General features: G+C 41.2%; 1 protein-coding gene and 1 non-coding gene across 2 annotated transcripts; one reads left to right on the forward strand and one right to left on the reverse strand.

Annotated features, from left to right (window-relative positions):
- The first annotated feature begins 2,541 nt into the window (after window positions 1-2,541).
- On the forward strand, window positions 2,542-14,014 carry LOC141790027 (adhesion G protein-coupled receptor L2-like). Its single transcript, XM_074669655.1, has 22 exons — window positions 2,542-2,554; window positions 3,664-4,041; window positions 4,151-4,279; window positions 5,522-5,662; window positions 5,748-5,876; window positions 5,975-6,118; window positions 6,222-6,368; window positions 6,452-6,598; window positions 6,695-6,732; window positions 7,424-7,504; window positions 7,663-7,692; window positions 7,778-7,940; window positions 8,022-8,135; window positions 9,815-9,990; window positions 10,079-10,279; window positions 10,371-10,574; window positions 10,659-10,900; window positions 12,548-12,614; window positions 13,154-13,245; window positions 13,333-13,492; window positions 13,588-13,650; window positions 13,946-14,014. Exons 1-22 carry the CDS (start codon window positions 2,542-2,544, stop codon window positions 14,000-14,002), a joined length of 2,916 nt encoding a protein of 971 aa, XP_074525756.1. The 3' UTR covers window positions 14,003-14,014.
- A 3,716-nt stretch (window positions 14,015-17,730) lies between these two features.
- On the reverse strand, window positions 17,731-17,803 carry trnaa-agc (transfer RNA alanine (anticodon AGC)). The gene has a single exon. It is a non-coding gene; the product is annotated as a tRNA-Ala (tRNA).
- Window positions 17,804-17,986: the final 183 nt, after the last annotated feature.

A 17,986-nucleotide genomic window follows, 5' to 3' on the forward strand; every position in this document is an offset into this window, starting at 1 on the left:
TAGTGTGTGGTCTCATGTGAGCTGCTTTATTTCTTCACTTCATTTATCCGTCTTTAGGAAATGTGATGGTCAAAGTTTGACACTTAAAAATGTGACACTTCGTATAAGTGACCCATTCTACTTCCACCCTAAATCACTGCTAAACACTGGTATGTCAGTGCATTTTATCTAAATTTTAAAGGTCCCATATCCTGCTCCTTTTCTGCAGTTTAATATGGATCATTGATGTCTTCATGAAATGGTAGTAACATGTTTTGGTCCAAAAAGCCAATAAATCAAGCACAGCAGCATTGTTTCCAGGCTCTCATAGCCCCTCTGTTCAGAACGCTCTGATTTAGTGGGCGTGGCCTTCATATGTAAATGAGCCAGCGCTGATACCGCCCCGCTCTTCAGCGTCCCTGAGAGCGGCACCACGAGCTCCGAGTGCACAATGTTTAGAAAACAGCGAAGCTCGTTTACCGTAACATTACAGGCTAAAACAACAGGCTAACTGCAGCTAAAGTTAGCATCCTGAAGCTAAAACAGAGACAGGGGGGACACTGAGGAAAAGCTCTTCCATCTGCTCCACAGCACACAGCATTTAAAATACTCACATTTCCAGGGTCCCAGGTTTGTTGGAGGATGGTTGGTAATGCGCCTGGATTCAGGACCAGTCTATTGGCTAGCCCTCTGTTGGACTGTCCAAAGTTGGAAAAGCAGTCGGCCGTGAGGTGACTAGCACACACATGCACAGTTTTACTGAGTGTCGCTGGAACATTTCCTTGATAAATGAGCTTTTCACCAAGATCTTTTATTGATGATACAAACATTTTGTCCATGGGTTTACACATACACACACATGAAGTCACATGGCACACACACTACCTTGGACTCAACGCCTTCTTTGGCTCTGTTACAGTTCAGCTACAGAGGGTTGATGCGCACGTGCCCGAGTAAGGCTGCGTGCGCGCCCCTCCGTGGCTGAGTAGTGACATTTGTGCAAGTCTTTGAGTTTTCGTTTGTTGCCAACATGTGTTTATTTGCTGAGGTGTCTTATTCTTGAGCTCAAACTACGCCCCCTGTTGAGGAGTAGTCTGGACTTTTTTTCCCTCTCCTTTCCTAATGTTTTTTCATATCTATTGCAAAGGGACGCTGGGTAGCTGGCAGCTCCTAAGTTTATCCCTTTTCTGTTTTTCCCCACGTTTGTTTTCTTATATGTTTCGAAAGGGATGTAACCGTAATGAAATTTCCCCTCAGGATCAAGAAAGTATTCTGATTCTGATTTCTTTGAGTTCTACACGTGTTTTTGCCCTGTGTAAGGCTGCCATGTACCAGCCCCACAAATGAATTTGCATCAATTTTGCATTGCTAGATGTTGGGAAAACAGTTTTTGGATGGTATGTAAATTTCTGAAATAAATGTGTATCTTAAACTGATGATCGATCTGTTGTGTGGAGAGCGACGCGTCATGATGAACTTCTGGGCCTGTTCAACTCTTTTGAGTGAGTCAATCTATGATTTTTTTTGTCAAAGTGATTATTTTATTTTGTTTAAAACTAGATAGTTGAGTATTTCCTTTGAGTGTGAGTCTTAAGCTAAGCAAAATTTTTTCATTATAACTGGCATTATTTTACTGACTTCAATATACACACAGTGGGGAAAAAATGTATTGAACGTGTCAACTTTTCTCTCATCACATTGATTTCCAAAGATGCAATTCAAACAAAATTTCTACCAGACATTGGTATTAACTCAAATAATCCACACATGAAAAGAAATCACAGCGTCCAGGTCCATAAATAATGATTATGGTGAATTAAGTACGATAACACAGGAAAAAAGTATTGAACACGCTAACTGAGACTCATCTAATACTTAGTGGAGAAGCCTTTGTTTGCAATGACAACTTCCAGAAGCTTCTTGTATGTTTGAACTAATGGCCCACACTGCTCAGGTGTGATTTTGGCCCATTCCTCTGCACAGATTGTCTTTAAATCTGGAATATTCTTTGGTGCCCTCTGGTGAACCCTTTTCTTTAGTTCTTTCCACAAATGTTCAGTTGGATTGAAGTCAGGTGATTGACTAGGCCATTCTAACAGATTGATTTTCTTTTTTTGAAACCATTTGAGAGTCAACTTTGCCGTGTGCTTTGGATGGTTGTCCTGCTGGAAGGTCCAGCCACGTCTCATCTTCATCATCCTGGTGGATGGCAGCAGATTCATATCAAGAATTTCCCCATACATGGCTCCATTCATTGCTCCGTCAATTATATGAAGTTTGCCAACACCATGAGATGAGAAACAACCCCATGCCATGATGCCTCCACCTCCAAACTTCACTGTTGGTGTAGTGTTTTTTTGGCTGATGTGCAGAGCCATTTCTCCTCCAAACATGGTCTGTAGTATGACAGCCCAAAAGTTCAGTTTTGGTCTCATCTGACCAGACAACATTCTCCCAGTATTCTACAGGCTTGTCAAGATGCTGTTTAGCAAACTTTAAACCAGCTTCAACATGCCTTTTCTTGAGGAATGGAGTCTTGCGGGCTGAACGTTCCTAGAGGCCATGGCGGTGGAGTGTATTGCCTATTGTTTTCTCTGTAACAATTGTACCTGCTGCCTCCAAGTCTTTCTGGAGCACTTTCAGGGTGGTCCTTGGCTCGTTGAGTACTCTTCTGACTATCTTTCTGACTCCCTGGTCAGAAATCTTCAAGGAGCTCCTGTGCGTGGCCTGTTGATGGTAAGGTGGTGCTTCTTCCACTTGTGAATAATGGCCCCAACGGTGCTGACTGGAATATTCAGGTGCTTTGATATAAGTCTGTAACCAGTTCCATTCTGATGCTGAGCAACAATCAGGTTGTGAATGTCTTCAGAGAGCTCTTTGCCTTTACCCATCATGAGGTGTGTGGTATTTAACGGCTTGGTGAAAAAACAACCTTTTTTATAGGACCATCAATTTGCTCTAGCCCAGCTGATGTTGGTTTGCACTAATTGGAAGTTCAAGTAATAATTACTGACAGATTTCAGGTGGTATGGTGCATTTCCTTGCCAAAGTATTCAGCCTTTCCATGGTGCTTCAATACTTTTTTCCTGTGTTATCGTACTTAATTCCACATAATCATTATTTATGGACCTTATGTAGTTTTGCAGGGGTCCAGTAAACCCTATTCATTCAAAAGGAATGTTTAACGCTCATAAGCCCATGTCAGAGACAGCAGTGTTCAGCTATTTCAAGTCATTTTTTTCTGAATTCAGTAGTTCCTATGGGAGAACTGCACCCTCACAAAGTCTTTGTATGCCACTGTTATGGAAGTTAAAGTTGCTTTGATAGCAGCCTTCAGCTAGTCTAGTTACTTGGTCTGGTGTCTCTCATCTTCACAGTCATTTAACCAGCTTTTGGCTCTTTCGGTGCTATAGGCAGGAGCCAGGTGCTGCTGGAAACGGCATCTTGGAAATATTTGTTCCCTACAAAACCATGTTCTAATAATACGTGTGTGTGTTACCACCACTGATGGTATAAGTATGTCTATCCTTTGTCCCCGTTCTTCAGGCCTCCTCCTCACCCTTGGTTGCTGTGATTTCTCTCCTGGTATGGATTAAATCATAGATGTCACATTCTGTCTTCAGGTGTACAAACTGAAGTTTTGTGTCACTGTTGCTCATATGCTGCCTGTGTTGTTCTGTGAAGGTCCTTGTGGTAATTACACCAACATAACTGATCCTTGGCGCAACTATGGATTCACCTCAGTCTCTTTTCCTGGCTATCCAAAAGATGACGCACACCTTGTTGGGAAATGGTGGCGTTTCACTGGAGTTGGTGGAAACAGAGTACATTACCTTTGCAGAACAGGTCCTACTGCTGGTGGCATGTACATGATTCACAGTCATGGTGTTCATCCAGGATCCTATAACACTGTAGGACTACTTCAGATGTATCGTTATGTTACCAGATGTTATCAAGATGGCTTTAAAATTCAGGTTGTCCGCTGTCCTCTCCCTGATTCTGGCTACTTCTATATTTACAAACCACAGAGTCATCCATTTGTCAATACAACTTATGCTACATGTAAGTACAAAAATGTTACTGTCATGTATTTTTCCAAACTTGACTTTTGACATGTTAAGGAGCTCCTTTAACATCTTTATTATTTAATATGTGGAATATTTCTGTTTAGATCATTACGCTTCTAAGTCCGACTTCTGTGGACCACTAACTACGTGTGTGACAGGAGGCTGTAAATGTATTACTGGGTACGAGATCCCACACGGAGTCCTTCCCACCGGAGATACATTTGGATGTGCTGGTAAGCAGCAAAATGTAATCCAGTATAATTACAAAATGTAATCAGTAACTTACTCCAAGTATCATAGCAATAAAGTAATGTAACTGATTACTTTGCTCTTCCAATGTGGCGCTGGTGTCTGGCGTTAGCTCAGTTAGCTATGTCTGTGAATAGCATGATGCTACTCTGCCTTCTGGTATTCTCTCTGTTGCTGGGTTAGCACAGCTAGCTCGTCCATCTTATTGGAGATAGATCTTACGTTCCCAATAACGGTGGATGGAAGGACAGGTCCATGTCGTCACTTCTCAACTCACACCTGAGAACCAGCACATCATCCTCATCTCCTCTAACCTTGTGGGGAAACATCCGGCCCAGCACCAGTTAGAAGTGACATGCTACAGACTGCTAACAGCTGATTTCACATGGAAACAATGCAGCCATGGTTACATGTAGGATCTCCAGACAAACACAGGAGCAAAAATAGTAAAAATATCACTGAAGACAAAACCAGTTTGGTGTCCATGACCAACAAATGAGCCATACAAAGTAATGACCCACTCCAAATACAAAGATGACAAAAAATAGATGAAAAAAATTACAAGGAACAGATAAAGAATAGAGAACTGCTGTAACAGGCGGCGCCTAGCAACAAAATATATGCATATAAACTTGCATTTATTTCTAAATTCGGGTCTTGAACAAGAAACGTTTGGGAACACCTGGTGTAAAATAACCTTTCATGGTGGTCAGCAACGAAATAAAGAAAAGGGGAGGTAAAAAGAAGATCTGACAGTAGGTAATGGTGCTCATGGGAAGTGCAGTCTTTAACCCAAGAAAACACTACCAACCTTGACCACGGGTATCACTTCGCTATTATGTAGCTGACGCGGCCATCAGCATCTGGCTTTCACGCCGTCTACCACTAAGAGCCTAACCTTGCAGAGCAGGTAGACCTGCCTGACTCAGTTTCTGAAATCCTGCAGATCCATCTTGCCAGGCTCCATTGACCAACGATTTCACTCGGAGTCATCCTTCCTTGAAATATTTCTAAGGTGGATATGAATATGAAACTGTCCGTCTAGCTTGTCAGGTTACAAAGAGCCCGGTTGGCTGCGGAAACACAAACAGGATCAGGATTTACCGATCCTGCTGGTGGAAACGGGGCTTTAGATGCCCGTACTCAGTAAAGTTTAATTTAGGGGGAGGCTGTAGCTGTATTACCACGTTTCAGTTGTGCATTTGCTTTGTGACATCTCTTTGCAGACATTGATGAGTGTCAGACGACTGATTGCGGTCCTCATTCAGAATGTGAAAACACCCCTGGATCTTACCTCTGCGTTTGTTTGGATGGATTCGAAGCCACATCTTCATCATATCCAGTCAGTTTGTCCAACCTTTGCAAAGGTATAATTTGGAGTTTCAACTGTCAACTGATGTTTAAGTGTTTGGATGCATACACTGACTGCAGTTTCCGGTCTTTTATCCATAGATATCAATGAATGCAGCGACGAAGACATCTGTGGTGAGAACGGGGAGTGTGAGAACACAGTTGGAAGTTATTTTTGTGAATGCGATAAAGGATACGACAATAAACCCAACCTGACTTCTGAGTGCAAAGGTTTGTGTGCTGAAAGTCACATGTTAAAATCAAGAGAAGTGTCTTTGTTCTCTTTTTGTTTTGCAAACATTAACATCAGCTTCACAATTGCTCAACAGATATCGACGAATGTCTAAACTCCACCATCTGCGGCCCTCACGCTTTGTGCACCAACAAACCTGGAGCTTTTACCTGTGCATGTCTCCCGGGATTCGAACCAACCAATGACGATAAGAAACCCAGCTTGAAGAACATCTGTATCGGTATCAGAAATGAGCATTACAAGGCGGAAATCAGTATTTTTCATTCCAGATGCACAGGGACTGTTCGACTGCTAACTGTGATGTGCTGTCATGTGTTTGGCAGACATTGATGAGTGTGTCAGCGATGCTACCATCTGTGGTCCCAAAGCAGACTGCACAAACACAATTGGGTCTTACAACTGCACCTGTGACACAGGTTACCGGGCGAGCAATACAAGCGAAAAAAGTAGCGCTGACAACCCGTGCACAGGTTTGTGACTACCTTTACGACAAGTGGACGGTAATGTCATGTCTCCTACTATAAAAAAAGTCTGACGTTTATGTTGTTTGCAGATATTGACGAGTGCAGTGAGACACCAGGTATCTGTGGGAGAGATACAATTTGTACCAATGTCGAGGGGACGTTTTATTGTTCCTGCCCTGATGGGTTTTACCCTTCCACTGGCGTCTTGTGGACAGTGGGGGTCTCATTTTGTGAAAGTGAGCTTGGGATTACACATATTTGAGTTCATCTCTAGTTGATGTGCTGATTGACCATGAGATGTTCTTTTTTTCCGTTTCTCTTGCACTGAACAGACCTCCAGGATGTTCTGGATAAGATGAAACCCAGAGAGGTAAAAATTTTATTTTAAAAGTCCCATATTCTGCCCCTTTCCTGCAGTTTGATATGGATCATTGATGTCTTCATGAAATGGTAGTAACATGTTTTGGTCCAAAAAGTCAATAAATCAAGCACAGCAGCATTGTTTCCAGGCTCTCATAGCCCCTCTGTTCAGAACGCTCTGATTTAGTGGGCGTGGCCTTCATATGTAAATGAGCCACTGCTGATACCGCCCCGCTCTTCCACGTCACTGAGAGCGGCGCCACGAGCTCCAAGTGCACAATGTTTAGAAAACAGCGAAGCTAGTTTACCGTAACATTACAGGCTAAAACAACAGGCTAACTGCAGCTAAAGTTAGCATCCTGAAGCTAACACAGAGACAGGGGGGACACTGAGGAACAGCTCTTCCATCTGCTCCACAGCACACAGCATTTAAAATACTCACATTTCCAGGGTCCCAGGTTTGTTGGAGGACGGTTGGTAATGCGCCTGGATTCAGGACCAGTCTATTGGCTAGCCCTCTGTTGGACTGTCCAAAGTTGGAAAAGCAGTTGGCAGTGAAGTGACTAGCACACACATGCACAGTTTTACTGAATGTAGCTGGAACATTTCCTTGATTCCTTGAACATTTTTTCCCCACTGTACGTGTACATTTCAGACAAGCATCCAGAATGTTCCGTTCATAGGTTTGCCCTTTTTTGCAGGGTCAGACAAAAAATAGAGCTTTTCTGGACTACATGGACAATCAACTGCACGACAATGAAGGCATGTTTTTACCTGACCAGGTGAGGTGAAACCTTCAGAACAGGATAAATCTACAATTTGCCTCTGCTGTCTATTGTCTCAAACAAAATAACAATCATTCAGTAGACAAGAAAGCTAATAAAGAGACCAGTTTATTAACACTCTTGACCTTTCATCATTTCTTGTGCTTTCTCTACAGACTGTGATGAACTGCTTCTCAGCAGTCATGGTACCCAGTGTTTCTGAAATTACCTTTCTGTCCGCTCAGGATGACATATCCCTTTGAGTTTGCATCATTATGCTTTTATTTACAGGAAGTTTCAGGGGTTGGACCACGTGTCAAGTCAAGTAATGTCAGCAGTGAAGGAGAAGGAGAGACCGGCAGTGCCATCCTGAAAATCTCAGAGCGTTTAGTTTCTGCAACTGCGGACCAAAGCAAGAACAACACGGAAGTAACTCTGCAGAGTCCGACAGTAGGTAAGACGGGTTCTCCCTGCTTCACTCTACTAACCTATAATGTTTGCAGTGTGTCTGAAATAATCCAGTTTTATATTTTAGAGTTAAGTCTCAGAACTGTTGGGCCTGGAAGAAGGAATTCAGAGACTGCTCCTCTCTCAGCCAACGGAAACGAGATGGAGATAGACCTGATTAATCTGGCTGAAAACAACAACGGTGAGAAGTAGTGCAACAGATTTGTATCAAAGAGAGGGTGTTGTGCTTTTTTTCTTTATTCTGTCCCTCTGGTGCCCCTGTAGTATCTTTACGTGATTTACAGCGCCACAAAATACCCATTTTCTCTCTCTGCATTGTTTAGTTTTAGTTTTTGCTGAACTCATCCCAGCTTCTTCCAAGTGAGTGATGAAGAAATATTTAACCAGTGCTGTACATGAACAAGTCAGAATGCGCGCGCTCATTGAACACACTCATAATTTTATGAACGGTGAACTGAACCGCTCAGTTTTTAACTCATGAACGGGAACGTGAACGAACGTCACTCCTGGGGCAGTAAACAGTCTCTCGCAACCCGAGGAGCAGCCAAAGATGCCGAGAGATTAGGGGAGTTACTGGTTACTGAGAGTTGACAGGAGGTGCAGAGAGATGCAGAGTGATTTACGGCAACAGAACTTAGATATACTACAACAGCACTCTCAGCGTGGCCCATCCTGCAGACTAGGATGGGTACCAAATTAGGTACTTTTATAGGTACTGGCCGAATTTTGTCAAAAGTACTAGGTACCGATTCACGTAAAATCAAAATTTCCACCAAGCAGTCCGGTTCGATTCGTCTTGGTACGGCACATTTTGAGGCGAAGTTGCAGTTGTTGTTTAAAATGGAGGCTCTATTCCTGTTATGTCTTGTCTTGTTTTGGGGACATTGTCTGACCAGTCAGTAGCCGGCGGTCCGTGAGGTCATCTGTTCGTATCGATTTAGGATTTGGCTCGCTTGGAACCAGAACGAAGTGGGTACAAAAACTAGCCTGTTCTAGGAGGTAGAAGTAGAGTAGGGCCAAGGCGTGCTAGTAGAGAAGGGCGCAAGTGTTTGCTGTCAAGTGTTTGTCATTTTCCAGAGCTTCCTCGTCTTTTGCATTCTGTGTAAGTTTTCTAGAGTGTTTTCGATTTTGAATCCGGTTTGGTTTTTGAGTTCAGTTAGAATAAAAACTTTTTTGTTAATCTGTAGCCCTTCAGTTCCCTGTTTTTCTGGGGTCCCTGACAGTTAAATGGACAAAACTCACGAGTTGAAAGACTTTGTAAATAACAAGTCATGGAAAGAGCACTGAGACCCGAACCAACTTTTGAACCCAGGCTACAAACGTGTTTATTTCAGCTGTAAGCATCAAACTTTTTGAATGGGTGTGTGTGGATTCCGGTGTCCCTGCAGACAGCCTCTAGTGGACATCTGATGAATTGTATTTCTTTATTTTTTTTCTGTAGTTATTGTCAGGTATTTTGGGGGATTCTTTTTTATAGTATGAGAGGAGCAGGAATCATGTTGAGAGAAATAAGTGACATGCAGGCCACAGGCTGCATTTGAACCCAGACCATCCTCTGAAAGGCTTGTCTCATGGGCCACGCAACCCAGACTGCTAGGCTATACTGGCACCCCAGATGACCTGCAATTTTTAAGCATTTGGCTAAAGGCCCTTTTCACAGCTAATGGTAGACCTTGGTGTTTGAGGCCCGCCCCTCCAGCGTGTCATGAACCGGTTAGGAAATCCTTATGTGATGACCTCATCATTTCAGAAAGTCTGGTGAAGATCTTGGTTTTTAGAAAAGAGTGTTTTACTCAGTTTACAGAATATGCAGAGGTTTGAAGATCAGAGAAACATCCTCACTGACGGTTTCATCTTCAGGTTCTGCTGCGGCCGCCTTCATGGTTCTGAACGGGATGGAGAGCCTCCTCAGTCATACGTACTTTAAAACAGAGAACGTGACAGAGATGTTCTCTGACGTCATCTCAGCCATCTTACCCTCAGTGAACAACACCAACCTCACAGAGCCCGTCAACTTCACCATCCAGCACAAGAAGGTGCTGCTCAGTTTCTGCTTCTTCAGAGACAAACAGCTGGTTCTCATGCTTTGTCTCTAAGAGTCTTAGTTTCTGTCCTTTTTAACAGCCGCTACCAGCCTCTGGTTTGGTGACCTGTGTGTACTGGGAGGGACAGGCAGAGAGCTCAGGAGGAGAAGGAAGTAAAGTAAAAGACGAGACGAGGCGTTGGTCCAACCATGGCTGCTGGGTTTCAAACACCAGTGAGAACCACACGGTGTGCAGCTGCTCTCATCTCTCTACGTTTGCCCTCATCATGCAGATCGGGGAGGTACCAGAGATCTATGCCCAGGTATTTCAGCTCCACACTGAAAGTCTGAATGCTAACCTACTTTCCCTCTCTGTGTCGTCTTTTTTTTTAGGCTCCACCAGTGTTTCCTTTCCTTGAGTGGCTGAACCGAATATGTGTGATGGTTGGACTTTTCTTCTTCGGTCTGGCCATCGTCAGCTTCCTCCTGTGCAGCTGGAACCCAAAGATCAACAACACGGCCCGTCTCCACCTCTGCCTCAGCCTCGGCCTGTCTCATCTGCTGCTGCTGTGGAACGACAGATACACTGATCACGATGTGCGTGGGGACTGTGGTGTGACCCCCTCTGGGATCTCTCAATAACATCTTCTAACTTTAAAAGCTCTTTCTGTTTCTCCTCAGCTGGCGTGCACCGTCATGGCCGGCCTCCTCCACTTCTTAGTCGTTGCGAGCTTCGTGTGGATGCTCCTGGAAGCGCTGCAGCTTTACCTTTTGGTCCAGAAGCTGTCCAAGGTGAAGGTCATCCAGAGAGACGGCCTTCCCAGACCTCTTCTCTACTTCATCGGATACGGCGTTCCTTTTGTGGTGGTTGGTGTTTCTGCGCTGGTTTATTCTGACGGATACGGGGCCACTGAGGCAGATGTGTGAGTATGACAAACAGTATCATATGACCTCTTTTAGGGGTGGGCGGTATACCGGTTTCATCACCGTCACCGGTGTCATACGTTGCCACAAAACAAATTTTGCTTTACCGTAATTACCACGGTAAAGCATCGTTACACATAATTCAGTCCTTGTAGTGGTTAATCTTTGATGGAGGTTTATTTTTTCTGACGTGAGAAGACACTTTTCTGCTACAGCCAATCTGAAAATACACTTTTAAGGCCAGTAGCACCGAGTAAGTGACGTGACGAAGTAAACATTTACAGCTGGTGTGGGTGATGATGGCTACCCTGTTTTAGACACAGGCCGTACATCGCTATAGGTAAGTGTCTATGGTCAAACCTCAAAACCTAAAATGTGATACAACCATTTTTAACAAAAATAGTGGCATCAAAATAAACATTTTTGAAGCAAACTGAAACCGTAGTTTGCGGACTACAAGCCGCTACATTTTTTCACATGCTTTGAACCCGCGGCTCAAAAAATAGTGCGGCTAAATTAGGGATTTTTACAGTCTAACGAGCTTCGTAGCCTCATAACATTAAAACCAATACTTTTCTTGATTATTTTCGTAAAATACAATAAAATATGTGTCAACGAAAAATATGAGTTTTGCCAAGTTTTGACGGAGTTTAGGCATAAATATCCAGCCTGCTCCGGTCCATCTGGCTGGATTGACTGCTATCATGTCAGCAGGTGTTTCTGATGATGGGAAAGGTACAAGCGTTGTGCTAGTTTGCTTTAAGTTTGTTTTCACTTTTTTTGACCAATAAACATGTAACTACAAAATGCCTTTGACAGACTCTTGTTCTGAGGATGAAGCCTGAGCGCTGTCCAGCGCCACATCACATTGTTCTGCTGGGACGGGTTATTGTTTTTACTCCTTGTGAGTGATGACGATAAATATCTTAAAACAGCATTAAATGATTCAGGAATCCTACCTTGGATTGATAAAGCTTTAGACTGAGAAAATGCCTCTAAAGTTTTTGTTTTTCTGGTCGTGGTTCAGGCTCTGAGTCTAAACTGTCGCCCTCTATTCTTCAGTCAAAATCACTGATCTGTCAGTATCTCTGTGTTTGTCTGTTTGTTGTCCGAAAAAACATGATAGCGGTGGAAAAATCACATAAGTGAAACATTATGTCTCATGTCACAGCCGTCTGTATTACAGCAGCAGTGTTTAGAGGAATAAAAGCTCAGAAATCTTTAACGCTTCATTAGTCAACCTTACAGGCTTCAGAAAACAGTCAGAACATAAATTTAGGAAAACTCATGGAACAAAAAACTGGTAATGTTAATTTTTACAAATTTATTGGCATCCAAAATGCTATAAGTTGATTGCTCACCCATTTAAATAAAATGCAAAAAGTTATTTTTTTTCTGTAAGTATTCTTCATTCCTTTGACTCAGTATACTCACCAATATCGTGCACCTCAAGCTTGAAATGGGATAACCTTCTCTTTGTAAAGCACATTGTGGACAAAGGCCTTTTTCTATCACAGTATCAGACATTTTCTACCTGCTAGGTAGGATGTTTACACTTATAACACAGAACAGAGTCAGATATCCTCCTGTTTGTGTGTCTAGAGTCTTGGTTTAAAGATTTTCTAATTTCTTTGATTCTGTTTCAGGTGCTGGCTGTCGAGACAGCGCGGCTTCAACTGGGCTTTAACAGGACCTGTGATCACCATCATTGGGGTGAGCGTTTCTCTGACTGTAACTTGTCTGGATTTGTCTGAAGTGAAAGAAGATGTCAAACTCTTAAAAAACAAATCACTTCCATGTGATCTAGGATTAGGTCAATTTGGCTTTCAAACATTGTCACAGCAGACAGTGCTGAACTACTGGGACAAAGACGGGATTAAAAACAATTAATGCAAAGGAGGATGAATTTGCCTTCAGACTGCACGATCCTTTCCCAAACACCTGCTGACGGGTGCGGCTTTCTCTGGAAAGGTGAAGTCTGATTTTGTTTGTGATTTGCCTCGAAGAATTAAACAATTGAAGGATCACGTCTTTGCTGGAAACACCCGTAGTTACATTTTTTTTTCCTACCTGTGAAACGTCTCAATTGAATTGTATCAGCTTATATCAAACATCATAAGTATTGGAATAAATTCAAGGTCTTTTACAATTACTGGAAAAACTTTATAACAAAAAGTCCACACATTTTTATCCAGGATCCAGTGATATTGTGTTATAAGATATTATCTAACAGTAAAATTAAATTCTTTCAGCTGAACTGGATGTTGTTCTGTGCCACCCTGTGGAGCCTGAGACCCACTCTGGCAAACATGAAAAGTGACGTTTCTCAGTCCAAAGACACTAGGTATGAATCACAAGATGGTGTTTGCAAAAAAGCGATGACTTTATAATTACATCTCAGTCTTGACGTAATGTTCCTTATTTTTCTCAGGTTGATTGTCTTTAAGATCTTGGCTCAGTTTGTCATCCTGGGCTGCACCTGGATCCTGGGCCTGTACCAGAATAACCTTTTCTTCCAGCTTCTCTTCATAATCATGAACTCCCAACAAGGCACTTTCCTCTTCATCGTGCACTGTTTGCTCAACAAGGAGGTACACGTTTTACGCAGAGGACTCTGAACCACTACCAGCTGATATGAACACAGCTCTTGTGTTTAAACAAAGATGTTTTTTTTCTGTTTTTCTAGGTCAGAGAGGAGTACATCAAGTGGCTGACCTGCTCCTTCAATAAGGACGCAGATGGACAGATGGTAAGCTTCCAAAATGACACAACACAAGGCGTAATGTGAAGGTATTATAGTAATTTTTTAAATAAAATATGGATTTTAAAAGTGCCTTTCAACAACAGTAAGTGGTGTCTGAATTTAGTCACAGGGTAACTGATCTACCCTTGAAACAACCCCACATTTCTCTTTGTGGAGAGAAAGATATAATCGTCACATCTTTCTACATCTCATATTTAAATCCTGTCCTTTCCTATTTCTGTTTTATATTATAATGGTACTTTTTTTTACATGACTTACCGTAAATGTTGTTTTTCTGCAGAAAGAAGCAACATCTGTCTCTGAGGACCTAGATCGGCCGAAGGAAAAGATAAAATGAAGGATGAATGAGTGACTTAAGTTAGAGTGAATTATAGATTTAGTACAGAGAAGACAGAATAGAAAGACAAATACTTCTTTTCTGATTCACCATTTATTTCACAATATTTTATTTCTCCATATGTCCACATTTAACCATCTATCTGTAACAGCTAGTCATTTTAGATATAATCACAATAAAAGTTTGTCTTTAAACATGTGCATTAAACGATTTTGAGTGTTTAGTTGTGTGTCTGGTGTTTTCTACTGAAGCACAGCAAAAAAAATTAATAAAGAATGAAAAAATATTTTTGTTTGTTTGTTTTTTTTTTTTCATTTCAGACTTTAAAGTCAAAATCCATAAAATTCAGACTTCTTGACTTGGGTCAAGAATCAGCTTTTATTTCTTTATATGGTTATTGACTGGTTATTGGTTATTTGTGTATTCAATTCAAATAAGAGTGCACAGACACTTTACAAATGTTAAAAACTTTCGAAAAGAAAATCTAAGGAAAATAATATAACAGGAATACACAGCATACCAGGTTTGGGGAAAGCATGTATAGAAAGGATGTGATGTAATTCACAACCAGAAATTAAACTCAAAAATCAAACAAAGGTATATTACTTGAAGCATAATTTTGAGAGGCTTTTTTTGGGAGTGACAACGTGATGTAATCAATTGGAGCTTGGCCATGTTGGAGGCACTCTCACAACAGAACAGAATTGAGCTTATGGGTATATACAATTATTGTCACACAAAATAGTAAATCAATGCTGCGTTTTTTACTGCACTCATTGGTCCGACCAAAATTTTAAAAAATCATACGCTTTTGATTAATAATGATAGCAGATGAGGGTTAGGGGTGTCAACAACTGCCTGAAGAAGGGAGGACATTGTGGCTAGCTAAGCTCCACCAGGATTTCCAAGTCAATAATCTGTCATTAATCTCAATATTTGAGACTGTTCACAGCTTTTCATGTCAGGTAGGTCATGTTCTCTGTCTATAGCATCTGAAAATCACATTCCAGTAAAAGTAAATATAACGTGATTGAGCATAACTTTGATTGAGGGGTCATTCATGGCAATAAATAGTACATAAGTAAAACTCTGTGTCTTTTAGAGGCTTTTTCAAAGTTAGCCTCTCCTAAAGAGCATCATTTATTCTGTGGACCTCCACTCCCATGAAAAATATAGTAGCCTAGCAACATTTGTGTTTTCATACCTTGGGGTAAATGGAGATGCTAACTCCTTGTGGGTCTCTCCCTCTTATGAGGCGTAATTTTTCAAAATATTTTTTGATATTTTCTTGCTGGTTGAGTCCTTCACTGTAGGTTTCAGTGTGCTCGGTGCGTTTTCCTACATTCGTTGGCGGATAAGAAATATAAAATTATATTTTACCGCGCATTTCTAGCTCGCTCCATTCACTATTAACGTTCATGTACCGCCAGTGAGGCCGCACATCCGGGTAACGCCCAAAATCGTGACGTCAGCGCAAACACTAGAACTCTCTTTTGTAAAGGAGAGGTCATTCATGAGTATAGACGTTTGCTCATGATACAGTGAGGTTACATAGATGAAATTCTTATTCGTGTCCTCTTTCAATTTTTTGTAAAAACGACGGCTTTTATTTTGAAAGCACAGATTCGTGTGTGTTGCCCAGACATGTCCGTCACGTATTGGGTAACAGTACGCTATGACCCAGGTGTGACATCCTGCAGCCGGAGCCGTTACTCTGGAGGTGATGAAGATCAACAGAAACCGTTTATGACCGAGGAATACTTCGGAGCAACAGGTGATATGACACAGCAACACCCGTTTAACCGAGCACCGTAACGTTAATTACACTTAATGACAAGGTTTGCACCGTTAGATTAATTAACCAGTAAGTAGCGTTTGCCAATTTGGCTAACGTTAACCGATCAAGATGGCGTTAGAGACGTTAGATTAACTAGCCAATCAAGCTAGCATTAAAGACTTTACATTCACTCAAGCTAACATTTGCATTGTGATATTAATTAGCCAAATCAACAAGCTGAGATCTATTAGCTAATAAAGCTGCTGTTAAAGTTGTCAGACTAATTAGTCAAACAATCTAACATTAGAGAAGTTAAATTAAATAGCAAGTCATTCTTTCATTGGAGTCTTATTTATTAGCCTGTAAAGCTAACACCAGAGATATAAGAGTAAAAAATTAGCTAATTAGCTATCTTGTTTTTATGGGTAATTTTCAAAAGCACAATACCTGACCTGAAATGGTCTGTTTTGGCTAACCTTTAATGTTCATAGTAACATGTATTTAAGGATAATTAACAGGATAAAGAGTAAAATGTTAGTGAACAGAGAAATAACTGAGATCCAGTTTTTTGGAAAATAAATACACCAGAGAAAAAGCTAAATCATTTTGTAGATATACCAAAAAGCTTTTTCTGCAATTAATAGCTTTGTATTTTTTCACAGTGTAATTTAAAAATGCTCCAAGGACTCATCTGCTGATTGTAATTATCAGGGTGTCCGCAGGGTCTTAAAAAGTATTAAAAGTTGATAAATCAGTTTTGGGAAAATTAAGGGCCTTAAAAAGTATTAAAAAGTCTTAATTGTGGTTTTATGAGGTATTAAGTTTCATAGGTATTCAAGCTTTGACCCAAAAAATATCCATGAATATCTATTTTCCTCCTTGCAACTGTGCCCTTATTGGGACGTTAAACATTCAGCCTATAAAGTTCTAAAATAGAATAGAATAGAAAAGAATAGAGTTACTTTATTGATCCCAAACTGGAAAATTGTTTTGTTAACAGCAGAAATCGATGGAGTCAGTAGAAAAATACAAAAAAAAAACACATTAAGACTCTAGTTACAATAAAATACAACAATAAGGATTGTGAGCGGTATAAACACCAGCTATAAATTAACGCCATTTCTAATTTCATAGAGAGAAATTAAATACAACATTAAAGCAAATCACACAATCTCCGGCACATGTCTTAAATTTTAAAAATGATTAAATTATTTCTCATTTTCTTCAGCAAGTTGGCCTCAAATAACTGCTGTTTCTTGTTGTGGGAGTGTCGATAAACCTGCCTTTAGTTTCATTTGTTCTTTCAAGCTTTATTCCTTTTTAGCTTACATCATTTCTGTAAAAAATGTCAACTACAACTCTTAAAAAGTGGTTGCCAACAACAACTGAAAGTTGTGATAAAGTGTTAAAACTTTTTCAAAGGTTTTTGAAAAAGTCTTAAAAAGGTATTGAAATCAACCTCAGGATTTTTGCATATACCCTGATTATACTTTATAACAGGAGAATTTACCCAGACTCACGTCCTGTTTTTTATTGTCATTTTTTATGCTTCCTAACTTTGCCACCAAAAGATGAAAACATTAACAATTTTTTGTTTTCTCTATGTAGTGTTTGTGTCCACACAGCTAAGTCACTGGGACCTCTGAATCCTGGAGCAGCACAGAGATGAAGCTGCTAATCCAACAGGACAAATGGACCCACAGAATGAAGAGGCAACAAAGACACAGCCAGAGAAGAGGAGGAACAAAAACTTCCTGCATGTGAGTATGACACTGTGATGAGCACATAATGCTACAGACTCATGAGGTAAGGTCTCTCATCAGTCAGATTTCGGGGATTAGATCAAATCAGCTCTGTCTTTTTACCCAAAACTGCTGATGCACAGCTTTCCTTCCTTTCACAAACTGTCGGTGCAGCCTTTCTGTGACTTCAGGAAGTTGAAAAGATTACTTGGAGAATGCGGGCATCGATCCCGCTACCTCTCGCATGCTAAGCGAGCGCTCTACCATTTGAGCTAATTCCCCCTCCTCCAACTCCTCTAGTGCTGCAGAAGTTTCTCGTGCAACCTCCCCCCTCCTCCGCTCATGACCCCTTGCATTTATCTTTGTGTCCACGTCAGAGCTCACTTCCCTCCCCTTCACTACTCCCCCGTCTCTCCTCCTCCTTCTGTGTTTGTGGCAGGGAGGAAACCCCGACATGCACTCAAG

The sequence above is a fragment of the Halichoeres trimaculatus genome, unplaced genomic scaffold (genome assembly GCF_033239565.1).
Source record: "Halichoeres trimaculatus isolate MK-OKI-2021-1 unplaced genomic scaffold, fHalTri1.1 fHalTri1_scaffold_5, whole genome shotgun sequence".
Taxonomy (NCBI): domain Eukaryota; kingdom Metazoa; phylum Chordata; class Actinopteri; order Labriformes; family Labridae; genus Halichoeres; species Halichoeres trimaculatus.

Coding starts and splice junctions, on each gene's coding strand:
- LOC141790027 (XM_074669655.1), top strand. Junction 4,042..4,150: donor CAATACAACTTATGCTACAT/GTAAGTACAAAA, acceptor ATTTCTGTTTAG/ATCATTACGCTTCTAAGTCC. Junction 7,941..8,021: donor TCTGCAGAGTCCGACAGTAG/GTAAGACGGGTT, acceptor TTTATATTTTAG/AGTTAAGTCTCAGAACTGTT.